The following is a 17,673-nucleotide window of genomic DNA, read 5'->3' as shown; positions in this document are numbered from 1 at the left end:
CAGCAATGCTGCCAAGCACTGAGGTCAGATGGTCCATGCAGATGATACTACAGTTATCATAAAACACATACACAAATATGGCCTAACACACATTATGCACTATATAAACATGCCAGTATCTGACACATATGAGACTAGTCCAGCTTTTAGCATGACATACTGTAAGAGCAATAAAAATATATTTAAATGTGCTGTGTAGAAGACACAACCACACGTTCCATTTCTCCAAATTACTAGCATAATGACAAACGCCACCAGCCAACAGGTGAAACTGTTTACTAATATTTTGTGGTTAATATTTGAATAAAAGGACAACATTTTTGGAAGCAGAAGAGATATATTGGGGTGGTAACTAACAGAACAATCTGCCTGAGGTGTGTTACAGTACAGAAGGTCATTCTTCTGCAGTTTGTAAGCTGCGTGTGATTGTAGCAGCAGAGTACACAGGCTGGTAGACAGGCGACAGCTAGAATGGTTGAAATGCATTACAGACGAGTCATTAATCAGCTGTTTTATTTCATTACCCACCTTAACACCTGCCACACCATCCTGACCTGGGAAACCACGGTTACCAGGAGCACCCTAGAATGGCCAAGAGAGACAAAGCAGCAACATGACACACAGAAACACATTTATTTAAATGTTTAAGCATGTGAAGATTGGGAGTAGATATCATTTCTGGTAACTCGAAATTATTATACTATGGAAAATTGTTTTTATGTCACTTTTGAGTCAATTTGTTTATTTGCATATCACACCTGTACACTTTAATGCTTCAAATTTACAAATGGCAAATATGTGGTCTGATATAATCACTGATGAGCAAACTCTTGCCCCAGGCATAAAGGCCAGTTCTCCACAGAAGCACAAAAGAACTGATTTGTGTAACTACATCAACCACTGCGTTGCTAAAATAAAGGTTACAGATCTATGGAGAATATTTTTTGCAGACATGTTAGCACTGTACACACCCTCTCTCCGTGAGGTCCAAGTGGACCTGCTGCACCAGGTTCTCCTCTAGGTCCTCTCTTGCCCTCCTCTCCTCCTGGACCAGGGGCACCTTGCGGACCCACAGGACCCTGGAGGTGAAATGCAAATATGCCACATCATTGAACACTCCATGCGTCCTTCCAACAAACAAGTGGACAAGTGTGGAAAATGGTTTATGTTTTAGAAAATGTGTTAAATGACAAAAGAAAATGACTCACAAGCTCTCCTTTGGGTCCAGCTTCACCCTTGAATCCTGCGACACCGGGATCACCCTAAATGGATGCAGGACATTGCTCAACATATGAATCATCTGTTTATCAGCAGAGGGAAATTTTTACATTAAAGATCAAGGTGATGTATTCTTTTTTAAATGACTTGATTTTCACCACCTGTAGTTTAATCAGGTTGCAAGCACAAAGTAGACAATAACAGATGACGTATTCTTCAGAATCACAAACTATGGAAAACTGTATAATTGGAAGTTTTAGAAGCAAGTAACATTTTTGGATAAAATGACTGCTGGGTAAATAAAACACATAATGCAGTAAGCATCTCCCCAAAAATAAACAATTTATTTGATCTCCTTCTTAAAACTAGCATGGAGACTGGACCTTACATGCTGTCCTTTGGGCCCTAGGGTCCCTGTTGCTCCCTGTGGTCCTGGGGGCCCTCGGGGGCCAGGGAATCCAGGGGCCCCAGCAATACCAGGGGCACCCTGCAGATGGGAAACAGAAACAGAGCATTATTGGTACTCCGTAACTGGTTAAAAGTGACTCAGTATAAACGTAGCTAATGCACTAGCCACTTTCATTATTATTATGATCAATATCTGAGATATACTTCATATAAAGTGCTAGATAAGACAGATGTTGTTGTCACATGATTTAGGCAGAGCTACTTACTGAAGAGCCTTTGGCTCCAGGTATTCCATCAGTACCAGGGTTACCCTAGGAGGACAAAGGCAGACACTAATCCTTGGGGAAACTGAAAGCCTGTCATTAATATTTTTATGCTAAGCTAGTCTAGTTTCATACTGACTAATGATCACAATGATTAGTTGATCTCTTTCTTTCAAAAAAGGACCCTTACCCTTCCTGTGTACGGCGTATGTTTCCCATCCATAACATGTTACAAGCTTACATCATTTATACAATCATGACGAACATTCTGATCTTTCATAAAGAGCTCAAACTCACAGGTCATCTGGCAGTCCTGGAACCAGGCCTGTACAGGTACAGTTTACATGCTGATCTCAGCTATTGTTGGTTCATTATTATGCAATTTCCTGCTTATTTAAGCATTTTCTCCGCAGTCCACATTGGCTCTGTTCAGGTTTGCGTTCCATGGATTTTGGTTCTCTGCGATTCCAAAAACGTTACTCACAGACGCTCCAGCCGGGCCAGGTGATCCTGGGGTCCCTGCCTCTCCACGGGATCCTGGCGGACCTTCTGCCCCCCGAGTCCCTAAAGGACCAGCTTCACCCTGTTAACAGGCACAACACTCATTCATCCATAACAGAGCTGCACCATTCGGTCTGTCTGACAGCATCCAGCTTCTACCAAACAATCAGGTCATTCTGTGCTCAGTCACCCAGTTTTGGTACCATACAAAAAAGTCATTCACTTATGGTTACTTGAAAGATGATCTTAAATTATACAAAATAAACTTTACATACTGAACTACATCTGTTGCAGTAGCTATACCACACTGGCCTTCCGTAGAGAATATAACAGCTTTGTGTTCAGTCAGCCCAAACTTTCTGACAGGTTGCTGTGGTAACAAGGCAAGTGGTGTTCGATTGAGGAATAACATGGCACTTCTAATAATGGTGCTTCTACTCATAAAGTAAAAGGAAAATGTGGCCTTGAGAGGCATTCACTCTGTTTCTTTGCTTGTTCTTTCAAGCCACAAAAATAAATAAAAATATTCTGAAAGGCTGTATACTAAGAAAATACACACCTTAGCACCCGAAGAACCAGGAAAACCTGGAGGTCCAGCAGAACCAGGCGGACCCTATGGTGGTGGAAGCAATCACAATGAGGGCATAGTCTGTCTGCTGGAATGATCCTTTCTTCAATGATCTTTCAATTAAAGCATATATGTAGCATTTACAGATAATACTGCAATGTAAAAGGGAATGGAACATTGAATTATTAAAGGGAATTATGACATACAGGAGGACCAGCGGGACCAGGCAGTCCATCATTACCACGGGCTCCCTAAAAAACAGAAAAAATGATGACAATGACAAAGAAGATCGGGCCATTACACAAGAACATTGGAAAACAGGAACTTGTCTACGGTCAATGAGGAGCATCAGCAAATTAACTGTATTTAAGTTAACCAATAGTACCAAAGAAGTGTTGCGGAGCGCACAAAGCCTACATTCTCACACCATCTTAGAGGCTTAATACCACATCAAATGCTTTTGTCATTTGTAATTACAATAAAATATTAGCTGCCTGCAAAAGTTCGAAGACGTGGTGAGACTGATGCCTATTTAATGGAGGAGTAAGTGGGGAGGATGAGGAAGGTGCTGAATCAGAAACTTTATTGTCATTATATAAAGGTATAACAAAAAATTGTGTGCAGTCCCTTGCAGTGAACGCGACTTAAATGTTATTACAAACTGTCAGCACACTCCTTTCATTGGCCTATAGGCTTGGTGCAGATTAAAGGAGTGTTGAAGAATGAGGAGCATGTGTGAAACTCACAGCAGAACCAAGAGCGCCAGGCCGACCTCTCTCACCGGGCAGGCCACGGGAACCCTACAGACACAGAGAACCATCATTCATCTCTGTACAATAACACAACAGACCTACAGTAACAACTTGAACTGCCATGTACAGAGCTGTACTGCATATATTATTTACTAACCATGCCTTAAATGCCTTAAAAATAACTCCTAAACTCAGGTACATCACTATATCATCAACTGTTTTTTCAGTAGTACTACAATCATTTTGCTATGATCAAACACACTTCAAGTGACATTATATTTAGGCAAACACACAGTTTAATTTGAACTGTTTTCTGACAAACATAGATGTAAAACATGGACCAATGCATTTTTCATACATTTACGTGTAATGGAATATCTGGCCTTTGGGAATCCATTTTACATGCATACAATATGCTTGTACACTTACCATTGGTCCAGAGGCACCATTTTCACCAGGTGAACCAGCCTCACCCTGGTGACAGTAAAGGAAACAAAGTCCAGTGAGAAGGGAGATTAAAGACTTTGTATAATATTTATAATAAAGACTTCACTATATACAACTTTGATATTAAGGAACATTAATTAATAAACCCGTGAACACAGTGAAAGAAATCATGATTAGAGAGCGTAAGAGATTTTACATACATGAGTTCACAGACCAGAGTTAACTACATTTAAAACAAGGAGTACTGCAAGTCTGTGGGTACATCAGGGACATAAAATACAGAAACAGGAAGATACAACTGGAATTCAACGGAGAATCTATGACAACAAAGAACCCGATGAATGGAGTAAATAAACAGCACAGTAATAATAAACCAGAAGTAGGAGGATTACGACAAAAGTTAAGACAAAAATTAGCAGACTCCTGAATAAAGAACAGCCTCTATAGATGTATGAGGAGCAACAGAGTAGATCAGGCAGGTGGCAGGAGAATGACGGAGCAGCATTAAACCTTTGCTCCTGCGGCACCACCTTCTCCTTTGGCACCGTCAATCCCTGGGTGACCCTGCAAAAAAACAGGAACATACCATTACTGAACTGTTCCATGTCCGATCGCTACATTTTAGCTGGTTAATGGATACATGCCATTTTAAAACAAAAGTAATTATTAGATGTGATTATTGCTAGCTGCTAGAGTAATAAAATGATCGGGGTGCCTTTTTTAAGTAAACCACAGCCCGGGGACTTACTCTGTGTCCCTTGATGCCAGGAAGCCCAGGAGTTCCCGGAAATCCTCGTGCTCCCTAAAGGCAAAGAAATGGAAATGAAAAATTGATGGAGAAAGTGAAAGTAAGGAAGGGGAAAGTGGGAAAGATATGGGGTGATGCAAGAGCAGGAAGAATCTGTTCAATGGCAGGGCTTAGGTGACTTACAGAATGCATGAGGTCATTGATGCCAAACACTGCAGCACTGTTATTAGACATTATCACAGCAACATTCACCAATGCTAACAGAGAGATGGACCTATCAGCCTGGCTGAAAGAAGCCCAATTATTTTTGGAATTTAAGGAGACTTTAAAATTGTCTCTAGACACCAATAGGATTACTTAGGCGCAAACTATTATTTGTATATTCATTAATATGGAGGGAAAAAATGCCTAAAAAAATGGGTTTTATGGGGAAGTTAAAATTGTGCCTTTCTACTATTCAGACCAGCAACGTGTGCTATAAAGACCCATTCCATAATTATGTAGAAAACTTACTTATCTTAATTTAATTATCTTGCATAATACATTACACACACAAAACATATAAATGTTAACAAAATGAACAACCCTGAAATAAAATACATTAAGATTAAATAAATTAGTGCGCAACAAACAAGTGAAAATATTAGTGCAGAAGTACACTTGCTACCGTACATTGATGTTATTTAACATCAGTGCTGATGTGTTACCTGGGGACCGGAGGGTCCACGTTCTCCTGCTTTCCCAGGTTTGCCAGGATCTCCCTACAAAAGAAATGAGTTTCATCTCAGCATCACTGGCAATATAAAAATTACAAGTTTGTAATTACAATAAAATGTTATCTTGCAAAAGCTTGAAGATCTGGTGAGAAATACTTGATGTGATTACATAAATTATTTGCTTGATGACTATTAATAATATTGCTGCATGCCCTACTGCAATATTTCTTTTATTTGACTCTGTGGCGCCCCCCAGTGGAACTGTGCTTAGCACACTTACTGACTGACTTTCAAGTAAATAAGTAAATAAATGAATAAATAAAAAAGAATACATGAATGAATGAATGAATGAATGAGGATCAACCCTGTGACCCTGACCAAGTGGATGGATGGATGGATGGATGCAAAATAATAATTATAATAATATTATACAGGGTGACACATGCTTGGGGAATAAACACATACGTTGTTTCATCTAAGAACATATAACATGCAATATTATTGTATTCCCAGCTACACAGCACTACAAATGAATTAAGTGGATACAAAAATTGTAATCATCGTTGCCATCACCTTGGCAACAAAATCAATACAATCAGTAAAAAACTTTCAGAGATCCAGAGGAATGAAGAAAGCACAATGTCATTGATGAGGACAATAAATTCATAACAAAAAAATATATATAACCCATTTTCACTCCTTTCTGACTATGACAGGTTCTAATCCTGCTTGCTATATTATCTCAATTACCTACTTTAGTTCTACGACATTTTCTTTGATTAAAGAGGCTTTACAGAATCATGCATAGTGGAGATGACAGTCATTGAAAAGATGAAAATGCTAGACATAAACAATGAATATGGATACTGATGTTAGTAATACTTACATTATCTCCTGGTTTGCCTGAGGGTCCAGGGGCACCTCGGGGGCCAATCGGACCCTGTGAAAAAAAAGCCAATGCTGTGGAGTCAAGCACTCAACAAGACTTTACTCTTGTGGTGTCTTTACTCTTCAGGTCTATCCTGTACATAAATACATAAATAATGTTTACAGTGACGGCTTTGCACTATGAACATTCAAAATAATTTGAAAAAGTAACAAAGTGAATGTAAAATATGTAATATAATGCATCTTTCTCTGGAATTTTCCACGGCATGGTTTTATTCACATGGTCACATGGTATTCATAGGCGCTGAGTGTGTTAAATTGTTGAGCTGGTCTGGAATCAGTGAAGTCCAAGGTTCTAAAATTAATCAAACTTAGCACATTGACTCTCATTGTCTTCACTTCCTGTGTATACTTCTGCTGATCATGCAGAATTTATGCTACATCCTACACTCATCTCCACCATTGTGGAAAAATGGTTGCTATAAAAAGTGCTCCTAATTAGACTGTAATATTAGGTAATAAGTTTATAATAATGATAATATAATAAACCAATATTATATATCAATGCATTTGCAGTAAATGGATGTTACAGGGGACCAGGAATTGCCAACCTGTCCATACACTGACAAACGTGTCTATGGCAACACTTGTCTGGGTCCAAGGCAGAATGATTTGATTGAGAAAAAAAACACTGCATTTTAAATACCATGTCTGTGGAAAAATGCATTTTGATCAAAATGTCCATCAGATTGAGCCCATGGTATTGAGCCCTGCTCTGGACCGATGTAGACGGTGGTCTTTTTAATTAGCCGTGGTGCAGGGTGCCCTTTGTGTCACTGTGTGTCACTGCAACACTAAGCAGTACTGACCGTTGCTCCAGATTCTCCAGTCTCTCCAGGGTTGCCTTGGAAACCTTGTGGGCCCTACAAAGTGTATGATGCAGGGTTACAGTCTGAAGAAAATATGAGCAGCTGACAAACAGTGCAGCAGTCTGGTTATCAAGACTACTTTGCATGAAAAGGTCATTTTTCATCAAAAGGACTTCAGTTAAAGACAGTAATGGTTAAAAGTAACAGCACAGCTGTTACCGGTTTGGCGATCAGATATTTAAAAAGCCTCTTTCTGAGTGACCTGGCAAAACATCTGACACTTTCAAAACTCCGGAACTCCAAGATCCCCAGTGGGATTTAACAGGAACAAGTGTACACTCTTGTGTGTGACCTTGTGGTGCAGGAAAAAGCACGTTGGTGTCCAAGTGCTGCCATGAATTCACTCAGTGTTCTCTTGGTGTTTACAGGAGTGAAAAGGTGAAAGACTCACTGGAGGGCCGGGGGGGCCAGGAGGACCACGAGGACCCATCGGGCCCTATGGAAGGAAGAAAGGTGGAGAGAAGACAATATATATATAAAAAAGATGATGGCATGTGAGTCAGTACAGAAAGGAATGAGGACTGAGCTCTTAAAACCCCTTCGAAAATCAGCTTGGTCCTACAATGATTATTTTAAAAATTACATAAATTTAATTTAACATCTTTATATCTCACTTCAGACCCATTATAACTTCATTATAAGGAAAAGTTTATTTACAACAGGGGTTTCGATTAAACTATAGAAGATCATTTTGGGCATTTTGCTCAACCCACAGGGTGAAATAGGCAGGTGGCATCTTTTCAGTAACCCCTGTCTGACCCCCCACCTCCCCAAAGTCTTGCATAATCCCCTGGGCTCCATATGGCCTTTGACCAGCACCAATAGATGCTATTGCAGATTACAACACAGGCATTTCTTTATATCTGCTAATGAAACTTGAGGGCCAGACATTGCAATTGCTTATTTCGTCCACAAGATGTCAATAGGTTTCCTTACTGAAATTTCTTTGCCCGTTACCATAAAGTTATCAGTTTATACCTGTATTACATACCTGTTTCACAAAGTGCATGATTTCGTATCTGACTGCACCCTTAGACTAACACATTCCCCGCCATTTCTTACCATTGGGCCTTGCATGACTCCCATCTGAGCTCCACCAGCTTTCTCATCAAAGCCACCTGCCATCTGGGCAGCAAAGTTCTACAGCAGAAAGCAGGAATTAGCAATTATGGCAAAAAATACCCTGGATGTGGTCACTGCCATCAGCTAATTAAGATGAGGTGAGGTGACACCGCACCAAGTTACTGCTAACAAAATCCCCAACATGGCAAAGCATTAACTAGCTATCTAAATTAACATCCTTTCATTGCAGAATAAAGCTAAAGTTGTTGCTCATACTTACTCCACCAAGGCCTGGGGGGCCTGGAGGGCCAGCGGGGCCATGCTTTCCGGGGATGCCAGGTTCGCCATCTCTACCTGGGGGGCCAGGATTACCCTGAGAGGAAGGAGGAAAAAGGACATCTGAAACAAACAGGTACAATCCAAAGAAACATTATGTGCACACACACTGAAACACACGCACACAGACACGTTGGCGTACCCAGATAAATAGGAACCTTCCATTCATTTCTATGGGTTATGCCCTAATCCCAATCATGACACCGTTAACCTCTACCCAGCCCTACCTTTAACCATAAGTAACCCAAAAAATTACAATAATTTTAGTATTTTTACTCTTCGCAGATTTTAATAAAATTGAGGTTATACAAATGGATACCTGAAAATGTCTCAAAAAGTAAGGGAATGTCAGGTTTTACCACACTTTAGGGATATTGTGGTCCCCAAATACGATCTATGAAAGCTCTCTCTCTCTCACTCTCTCTCTCTCTCTCTCACACACACACACACACACACACATTTATATCAATTTATTTGTCTACCTGATTTTAACATGACATTGAGAGTAGACTGACCGCAGAATAATATTCCTAGCTAGTAATATGCCTTTCAAACCTTTGTTCTGTCATAAGGACAGTTCAAGCCTTTATATGAATGATGAATGAGTCATGACTCACTTGAAAAAGCATGGCTCCATTTGTTGAAAGATAACTGCTGTCCTATCAGCACTGGAGTGTATGCAGTCAACAGTCAGTCATTAACACAGGAGAGGATTATCTTTCCTTAATGATGTTTTGATGCTTTACCACCTCTTTACATTACGGTGTAGGGTTTGGGTGAGCATAGCCCTTGGGTCAACAATTAAGGCTTGATCATTCTTCATTTTGTAAACAAAACTAATCTATAGAACTGGGGCCTGGGAAGTACACAGGATTCATAATCTTTGACATGACAGAACTGTTAATAGCTCAGCAGTCATTGTAAACATATAAAAACCCACTCATAACATTAAGGCATACTCTGCATGCATGCACTAGCTGATGAATTAGATCGTCTGTCTTCTTCATCTTCTTGGCAAAATTCCACTTGTTATCAAGAACAAGTACACATGTATTGAAGAGTATGAACTAGTGCTTGGATGATGTTTCAAACTAGATGGCTTGTTAATAAACACCAATATGCTTTGTGGGGTTCATTTAGCCTTATTTACAGTTGCCATTGTATCAGCTGCTGTGAACCGAAAATCACAATTCCACTAGAATGGCAACTCTGAGATGCTGAAGCCAAATGTTTATGATCATATCCTACCCTGTCACCCTTTTCACCCCTCATTCCTCGTGGTCCCTGCTCCCCGGGGGGTCCCTGAAAGACCAACAATAAACATAATGAACACTTCAGTGGAACACAGTGCTTCAGTTTACTGAAAACACCACACTGTTTAATCTTAATGGCAATGAACAAACACAGCTTGCTGTCACCTGAACAGTAAAAGTTCATAGCTTCCTGAAACCAAAAAAAAATAACATCATGCAATAAAACACAGCAGAGGAGTCAGCGGGGGACATTTCAGGTCCACCAACCAGGTGAGTACTCTGTGACTGTAACTCAACCAGTTGGCTGAAACAAAACCTTACTCTGGATTTTTTTCCTTCTGGACCTGAAATGTTCAACTCTGGGTAGAGTTAAGCATTATTATTCATTAAAGAGACTATTCCTCAGTAAGAGCTCGTCAACAACCTACCATGGGGCCTGCTACTCCATCCACCACCTGTAAAGACACACAGAAGAAGAGTTGCCAAAACATCAGAGCACATTTCAAAGGAACACCGAAGGCAGCCCCACTGCATCCCTCACTCCCTGAGTAAGCGGTGCTTGATGCTCTGGTACCCGGTACCCCTTTCAGCCACAGTCAGGAAACAAAATACCACTAATTGGACTACTTCAAACTACCTTTAACTGCCATAGAAACACATAAATAGCATTTAGGATGCAAGGTACAGGTAGGGTGTAAGCTAAAATAATCTGGTTTACTATTAAAATATAAAATAAATCTAGAATAAAGCCAAAATCTGTTACCTTCTGCTAAACCTCATAAAACCTCTGGAAATATGAGAAATAAATACTAAATCATAAATGTCCTAAATAATACATGCAGATCATTTATGAAAATAAAATATGTAGAACATAGGTTTTTATCATATAAAATGTGTGCCAAAATCATAGGCTTTATATGACAAAATAATGTAAGTAGACAAATAGTGCTGAATTTGAAGTCATGCAATCTAACATTCATTATGTCTATTAAAAATACCCCTGATTTTCATGTAGAAACATCAAAAATTTCACATATAAACTGACTCACCTTACCACCAACTGGCCCTGTTTTTAGAATAAAAATCAAAAAGAAAAAAGACACAAATATTAGGATAGACAGACACACTGTTATATAAAGTTTATTTTAAAAAAAACACTGGAAAATGCACTGCTACATGAACAATAATCTGATGGCATTATCTAATTATACCAAAAGGAAATGGACAAAAAATAAACATCCCAGGACTCCAAGATGCTTCACAATAGTGTCAAGAGGAAAAGACAGAAGCCTTGTTACAGAGTAGGGTGCCATCTACTGGCAAAGCCATTGGACAGTGGTCACATGACAAGGCAGACATGCAGAATGAGGTCACTGGGGTCATTTGTACACACAGGCTAGGACTGCCATCTTTGCTTGCAAAGAGTAGGCTCACACTGGACTGTACAAAAAGCTAGAGACTGTAGCACCTTAGTGATTTGTTAGCGAGCACATGTAGTTTGGTCACTGGAGTTAAAGTATTTTTCATCCCCTGTTTTAGTTTTTGCAAGATTATTCTTCAATCAACACTTCTGAATCTAGATTAATCAAGCTCTCAATGGAAACTGGGTCTTCACTTTTTTTAATAAAAAATTGTTCTTGCTACACTTGTGTTTATTTTGGCATCAAAACAATCACAATTTCAAAGTTATTTTGCCTTAAGTTGTTATGTGGGGTCAAAATAATAAGGCTATGGTAATGCTGAATGAAACCTCAAATAGTATCCAAACAGAAAGACAACAGGGCTGCCACAGGCCATGTTCAAGAATGAGATACGATTTGGCTAGAAAGTTTTTCCTTTCTGATTTGTGCCTAGATGATGAGGACCGAGATTTCCAACTGCACAAATCTATAATTCATTCAACATACATACACAACATGAAGAATATAAAGCTGAAAGTTTGCTTTCCATGATAAAAAGCATCTGGTTAAATCGTGTTTGTCTTTATCTCCTGTTTGTTATTTATTTTTTTGCAAAACAGAAGCCACACCACAGACAAGCATAATCCCATTTAATGGAGATGGGACATTTACAGGTCTGTAGAGATGCTGCCATTTATCAGCAAAAAAAAAGAATAAAAGCCAAACAGAAGCAACACGGTAATTTATTTATAATAGCGTAAATAAATAAATTACAACCAATGGGGGTGCTGTGGTCAGCAGGGCAGATCGGGCAGCACTCTCCGAATGGGATTTCCGGGTTTGGGCAGTCTTTTAGCTCCTCGCAGATAATCTCATCACACAGGATATTCCCAGTGTCACACACACAGATGCGACATGCCTGGGGCTTCCACACATCCTTGTCATTATAGTGCTGCCCATCTTGGATACAACTCCAAGATTCTTCTGTGTGGAAAGGAGAGTGGGGGGGGGGGAGGTCAGGCACACAGAAGTAGGCAGAAGTCAGATGTTGAGGGGGGGGGGGGGGGAGTTAAGAAGCCTGCATGATTCCCAATGACATGCATGATTCTCAGATAATCACAGTAGTCAAAACATGTTAGCAGTTTATAGGGATACAAGCGACGTCAAGGAAGCACCAATGCAACATACAAAAATAATTACTATGTAATAATGATTTTAATTTCAACTAATAATATTCAAATTCACACAACTGAAACTGTAAAAAGCCCACTTTGCAAAGTGTCATAAATTGTCTTTAGGTTCCTCAATAAAATTTCTTACACAATAGTAGCTACCAGACTTTATAGTGATATCAAAATCTGTCTGACAACTAAAGAGTTTTGATCAAGCTCACTCCCTTGCCATCCCATAAACATGTGCAAAGCTCATGATTTTTCTTGTAAGGGCCACCTTCCACAAATGAAAAATAAAAAACGAGCACCATATTCATTTGCCTCATCTTCTAGTTTTTGCATTAAAAAATACAAAACTTCCAATTAAAACTGAGCTTATTTGAGAAAACTATCAAGAACACACAGGCCTACAGTATCTGGCTGTAAAGTACGGGTTGAAAACACACTTTCCTAAAAAAACCGCAGACTTTTTGTAGTTGTTCTGTAATGTAAAGTCAAGAGAATGCACTTACTTAAATATATTGTCTTGTAACATTTTCGTAAAACAATACACTTAGATTATGAAGGACTTATTTGACTTATTACAACCATCGGTGACAACTGCATCATTCTATTCTGGAGGAAAGTATCGCATTTGCGACCTACAACAAGTTGCTGTCTAAATACGTCCAAAACAAGCATCAGAGCGAGGCACAGATTACAGCTGGAGTAAGATCGGGCTGTCAGTTAGTTCTGCTTGTGCTCACCCTCCGTGCCTATAGCAGGGGTAACCCTGGGGACCCCAGCGACTGCCAAAACTATTTCACATAGTTTTTTTCTCTTCTACAAGTAAGATTAATTGGCATCTAATAGTATCAGTAATGGCGTAAGTTAAATGTTCAAACGCATAATAGAGTACTATGTACGTTAATTGTGTATTTGTTTACATTTAGTCATTTCCAATTAAAAATAATATCTGAATAAGTTATTTCTTGCCTGGTCTCTTGTGTGGGTAAAGCAGAACGGGCGATAAATCATCTAAGTGTTTAATTTATAGATTATACAGTTCATAGGAACCCATAGGTAGTTTAAAGAGATACACGACCAGTCACTTAAATAACTGAAATGAAGGTTCATTGTTGGGAGTCACCCTTCGATCCTGGCATCCAGAGGTCACATGGGGGTACTTCGTTAAGTCTATTAAGACCTCATAAAAAAGGTCGTGTTGTTTTTAAAGTCCACTCCAGCGTTACTTGTTATTGTTTTCGGCTTTACTTGGGTTTTCTTTTTAACCTCCAAAACGAAGACTGTAAATAAGGCATTTGCTGTTACTGTCGCAGTTACACAGCCGTATTTATCATCCCATTCAGTCTGTAGCATAGCCACCAGTATTCGTGTTTTCCAAGAATTCACCCTCTAACAGCTTATCGCGTTCGGGGTCTCGGTAATTTTGTATTGTTAAAATATTGTTACCCTTACATAAATTATATATTTTGATGGACGGATACAGCCTTAAACTCTAAAACTGGTTTTAAATAGCATCTGTGTTTCCGTCTTTGCAGGAGTTGGCAGTGAAACCGTCCACAAATCTTACCGCCAATAAAACGCCGGCAGACGATAAGATCCGATTTATAAACCTGCATGCATTTCCTACAACTGACTACCAACAAACTATCATTCTAGTCCTGGAAATTGACTATATATTATTTGCATTTCTATTATTACATTTAATGGAAAAGTATCAACTGCTGGTGATCAACAATCATACCTGCCAAACAAAACAAGGCAAATTACCTTTAAAAATTAAGTATATAAAACATGAAAGCATTATCGGGCGCCGAACAGCGGTTATTTCAAAGGTTCCTGGACCGCATACCTGTAGCCATACGTACGGCGCGTGCGCATTGGCCAAAGTCGTAATTGCTACTCAATGCAACAAGATTAAATACAGGGCAATGCAGTGGAAATGCAAAGTTTTGTGAAATAATTTTATCCAGATATAGCCAATATGATTTACAGTGTAAAACACAAAAATCAATACATTAAACAATAGACTGTATATTAACCAAATGTAACTCAAAATACAGAAGTAGCACATATGGAATGATTTTATATATTAATCAAGCTGTTAAAATATTAAATAAATGACTGATGAAAAATCCATCTAATAAATGCCTGACAACTGAAAGTTACATATCCAATAAACTAAAGAAATGCATCAATATATTAGAGTACACGTTTAAGATTTCGTTATGTATATGTGGCAAATGTTCATTACATATCAATCATTCATTCATCATATTAACTATGTGTAAAATAAAGAATGTCGCCAACCATTGTTAAAATTATATATATAAGAAAACGTGCGACTTACGGTCTTCTTGACATTTCACAAAGGCTAATAAAAATATCTGGGCTGCTACAATGAGCAGAAAAGTCCTGGAATCCGCAAAGCTGAGCATGTCTGAAAATTAGACATGCAAGGTCTTCGGGGAAAAGAAGAAGCAAAGGTGAGGGAGCAGACGCGGCTCTTGTGTCCCCTTTGACTACCGCACCATAAGTCAACCTTCCAAAACTGATGGGGAATCCAATAGCAGGCCCCCGTAAACGCTCAGCACCCACCGCACCAGGTCAGGTACAGAGGTTTTATGTCGGTTCTGTCTCCAATGGATCTTCGGATATTCCCTCAGAACAGGCACCCCGACCCCCAGCAAAGCTGAAACACGAGCTTCCACTCCCTACTCGCCTCTCTCTCCCAAGGTTCGCTCTTACACACACCTCCGGCAGAGTACTGAAGATCGGCTCAGTATAGTTTCATCGCTAAGCAACGATGGACCTTTCTGAGTTTTTAACTTAATAAATAAATATGTAGCCTGTATGAGAATGGGGATATAGGCCTATACATATATAGTAATGATTTTGAGAAAATTTCGGAATTGGGTCAAACGGACAGAAGATGCAAAAAGTCCATTATATTACAAGTAGTAGTGTGAAAACTTGATTTCGACAAAGCTAAAATCCGACAGCGGCACATGCATAAATAAAACAGAATTATAATAAGTTATGCGCGGACGTTTGACGCAGTGCTACAGCTCTACACGTAATTTTGCTCCGATGAAACCGTATAATCACTAAAGAACTGTGTTGCAATTTTAGTATAGGAGTGACCTGGTTTTTGTATATATATATAAATTTGTAAATTATTATGACAGCTTCTACTGCCATTTCATGCCTATAAATTCTGACAGATTTCTAACTGAATTAAGTGCAAGCACGCGCCACCACTATTCAATTGTGTTTAGTTGTGTGGTGGTTTGTACTTTTATTTTTTTTGTCCAAGAAAAGATGCGAAGATGAGATTTCCATTTTACTTAGTGCTGTGAATCCACTGTAATAAGGTTGTGTTCACTTATTGACAGTCACGTTCCTATTAACCTTATATCCAAACATGTCAAGTTAAGAATTAAGTTGCCTGGGCAGCATAATGAGCACAGAGTAACAAGCATATATATGCTGAAGGGGAATTCAGCAGCAGAGTCACCTGGTTAGTCCGTTTGATAGTCAGTCATCCAGCAGCGGTCATAATGGGACCAGCTGCATGGTCTGTTACCTAAGCTGGTGGCTGGGACATGGCACATATTATCATGGTCAGACACAAATGACATTTGGACATAGACAGCTTTAATGCTGGTATGAATCTGCTGGTGTAAGCCAGCTTACAAAATTGTCATCTATATAAACCCTCGATCTTTGCTTTTATCCTTAAAAGCTTTGTCACGTCTATGCTTTGCTTGTTGTCTATATTACCAAACGTTCAGTTAAGCTCACCTTTGACTGCTCTAACGGACTGATTCCTTTTAGGAGTGAATCATTTAGGCAATATTAATTACATTCCAGAACATTCTCCGCGTAAATCCTCCAAAATAGTTATTGGAGAACGTTGGTTCTAGTTATGAAGGGGTTAAGACTGGGAGCACCATTCAATGGAACACAGAGTACAGTAAGCAGGCCTGTAAGGCATCGTGTTGGCGTTCAACCAGTGTGGGTCAGGAACCACCGTTACAGGAGGCTTGAATGCTTGGTAGATTTGTCAATAGTAAATAACTATGATTCAAAGCTGTCATGGGGGATAGTGGCTGTGTTTTAGTATTTTTGTGTAAATTGAATTGATGATAAATTCATCACCTGAGAACTTGCACATTAAACAGGGCAACATGATCCTATATTCCAGATCTCTTCAAAGCTGGACCTCGATTCCAAATCCAGGCTTGTTTTCAGTTCTCCCAGGTAGTTAGTTTAATGATTACTGATTCTGATTGGTCAGAGGCTTCTCACCTGACTGGCAGGTAAAGGAAGGCTGGAAAACCAGCAGTGCTCGGACTTCGAGGACCGTGATTTGAATAACCCTGCTATATTCATATCCATAAACGTGAGTTTACAGCAAAATAAATACATTTTTCTTTATGCTTTGAAATAAATTGCAATGGAAATACCCCATATGTGCCACAAAAGGACTCCAGAGTGAGAGCAAATAAAGGATTTTGCCTTGTGGTGATGGACGTGGGCTTCTAGGTGCAGAGCACTCGATCGGCATCCCATCTGGTGTTCCCCCTGTCTAGGCAACAACACCACCCTCGGTCCTGCTCCATGCCGCAGCTGAGCTAACAAAGTGTAATGGTGCTGTCACCCAGACTTTCTCCAAAATGTCACACGTCTGTGGGACCACCAGATTCTGAGCTCATTAGAAGGAGTTCCATCAATATCACACAAGGGATAGCCCATCGAAAACAGGCCGGGTGTTCAGACTCTTGCTGAGCAATTCATTAGAAATTCAATACATTGACATTCACACAATCCTATGAAATACAAAAGGAATATCTATACAGTTTCTAAATATTTAATAGCTGTCAGTGGTTTTAAAAATTTGTCAGGAAAAGTACCTCACTTAAGGGTAACAAAAGTGGCCCCCTCTTGAGTGCTTACTAACCATGCAATAAGCCAAAGCTCCTTTCATTAGGTCAGAGGTCACTTTC

At 39.4% G+C, this 17,673-nt stretch overlaps 1 protein-coding gene across 1 annotated transcript in view; it reads right to left on the bottom strand.

Annotated features, from left to right (window-relative positions):
• Window positions 1-15,282, bottom strand: part of LOC111844673 (uncharacterized) — a 30,439-nt gene extending 15,157 nt beyond the window's left edge. Inside the window, exons 1-23 of the mRNA XM_023813345.2 lie at window positions 15,015-15,282; window positions 12,267-12,473; window positions 11,139-11,155; window positions 10,518-10,544; window positions 10,085-10,138; window positions 8,781-8,873; window positions 8,501-8,578; window positions 7,830-7,874; window positions 7,379-7,432; window positions 6,508-6,561; window positions 5,613-5,666; window positions 4,906-4,959; window positions 4,668-4,721; window positions 4,140-4,184; window positions 3,705-3,758; window positions 3,165-3,209; window positions 2,950-3,003; window positions 2,374-2,472; window positions 1,893-1,937; window positions 1,607-1,705; window positions 1,209-1,262; window positions 972-1,079; window positions 529-582 (exon numbers count right to left, since the gene is read on the bottom strand). Of these exons, the coding sequence (XP_023669113.1) occupies window positions 529-582; window positions 972-1,079; window positions 1,209-1,262; window positions 1,607-1,705; window positions 1,893-1,937; window positions 2,374-2,472; window positions 2,950-3,003; window positions 3,165-3,209; window positions 3,705-3,758; window positions 4,140-4,184; window positions 4,668-4,721; window positions 4,906-4,959; window positions 5,613-5,666; window positions 6,508-6,561; window positions 7,379-7,432; window positions 7,830-7,874; window positions 8,501-8,578; window positions 8,781-8,873; window positions 10,085-10,138; window positions 10,518-10,544; window positions 11,139-11,155; window positions 12,267-12,473; window positions 15,015-15,102 (1,536 nt within the window). The 5' untranslated portion in view covers window positions 15,103-15,282. The remainder of the gene's footprint in view (window positions 1-528; window positions 583-971; window positions 1,080-1,208; window positions 1,263-1,606; window positions 1,706-1,892; window positions 1,938-2,373; window positions 2,473-2,949; window positions 3,004-3,164; window positions 3,210-3,704; window positions 3,759-4,139; window positions 4,185-4,667; window positions 4,722-4,905; window positions 4,960-5,612; window positions 5,667-6,507; window positions 6,562-7,378; window positions 7,433-7,829; window positions 7,875-8,500; window positions 8,579-8,780; window positions 8,874-10,084; window positions 10,139-10,517; window positions 10,545-11,138; window positions 11,156-12,266; window positions 12,474-15,014) is intronic.
• Between the last annotated feature and the right edge of the window lie 2,391 nt (window positions 15,283-17,673).

This window comes from Paramormyrops kingsleyae, chromosome 6 (assembly GCF_048594095.1).
Source record: "Paramormyrops kingsleyae isolate MSU_618 chromosome 6, PKINGS_0.4, whole genome shotgun sequence".
NCBI classification, from domain to species: domain Eukaryota; kingdom Metazoa; phylum Chordata; class Actinopteri; order Osteoglossiformes; family Mormyridae; genus Paramormyrops; species Paramormyrops kingsleyae.
This window is presented reverse-complemented; position numbering and strand designations above follow the sequence as displayed.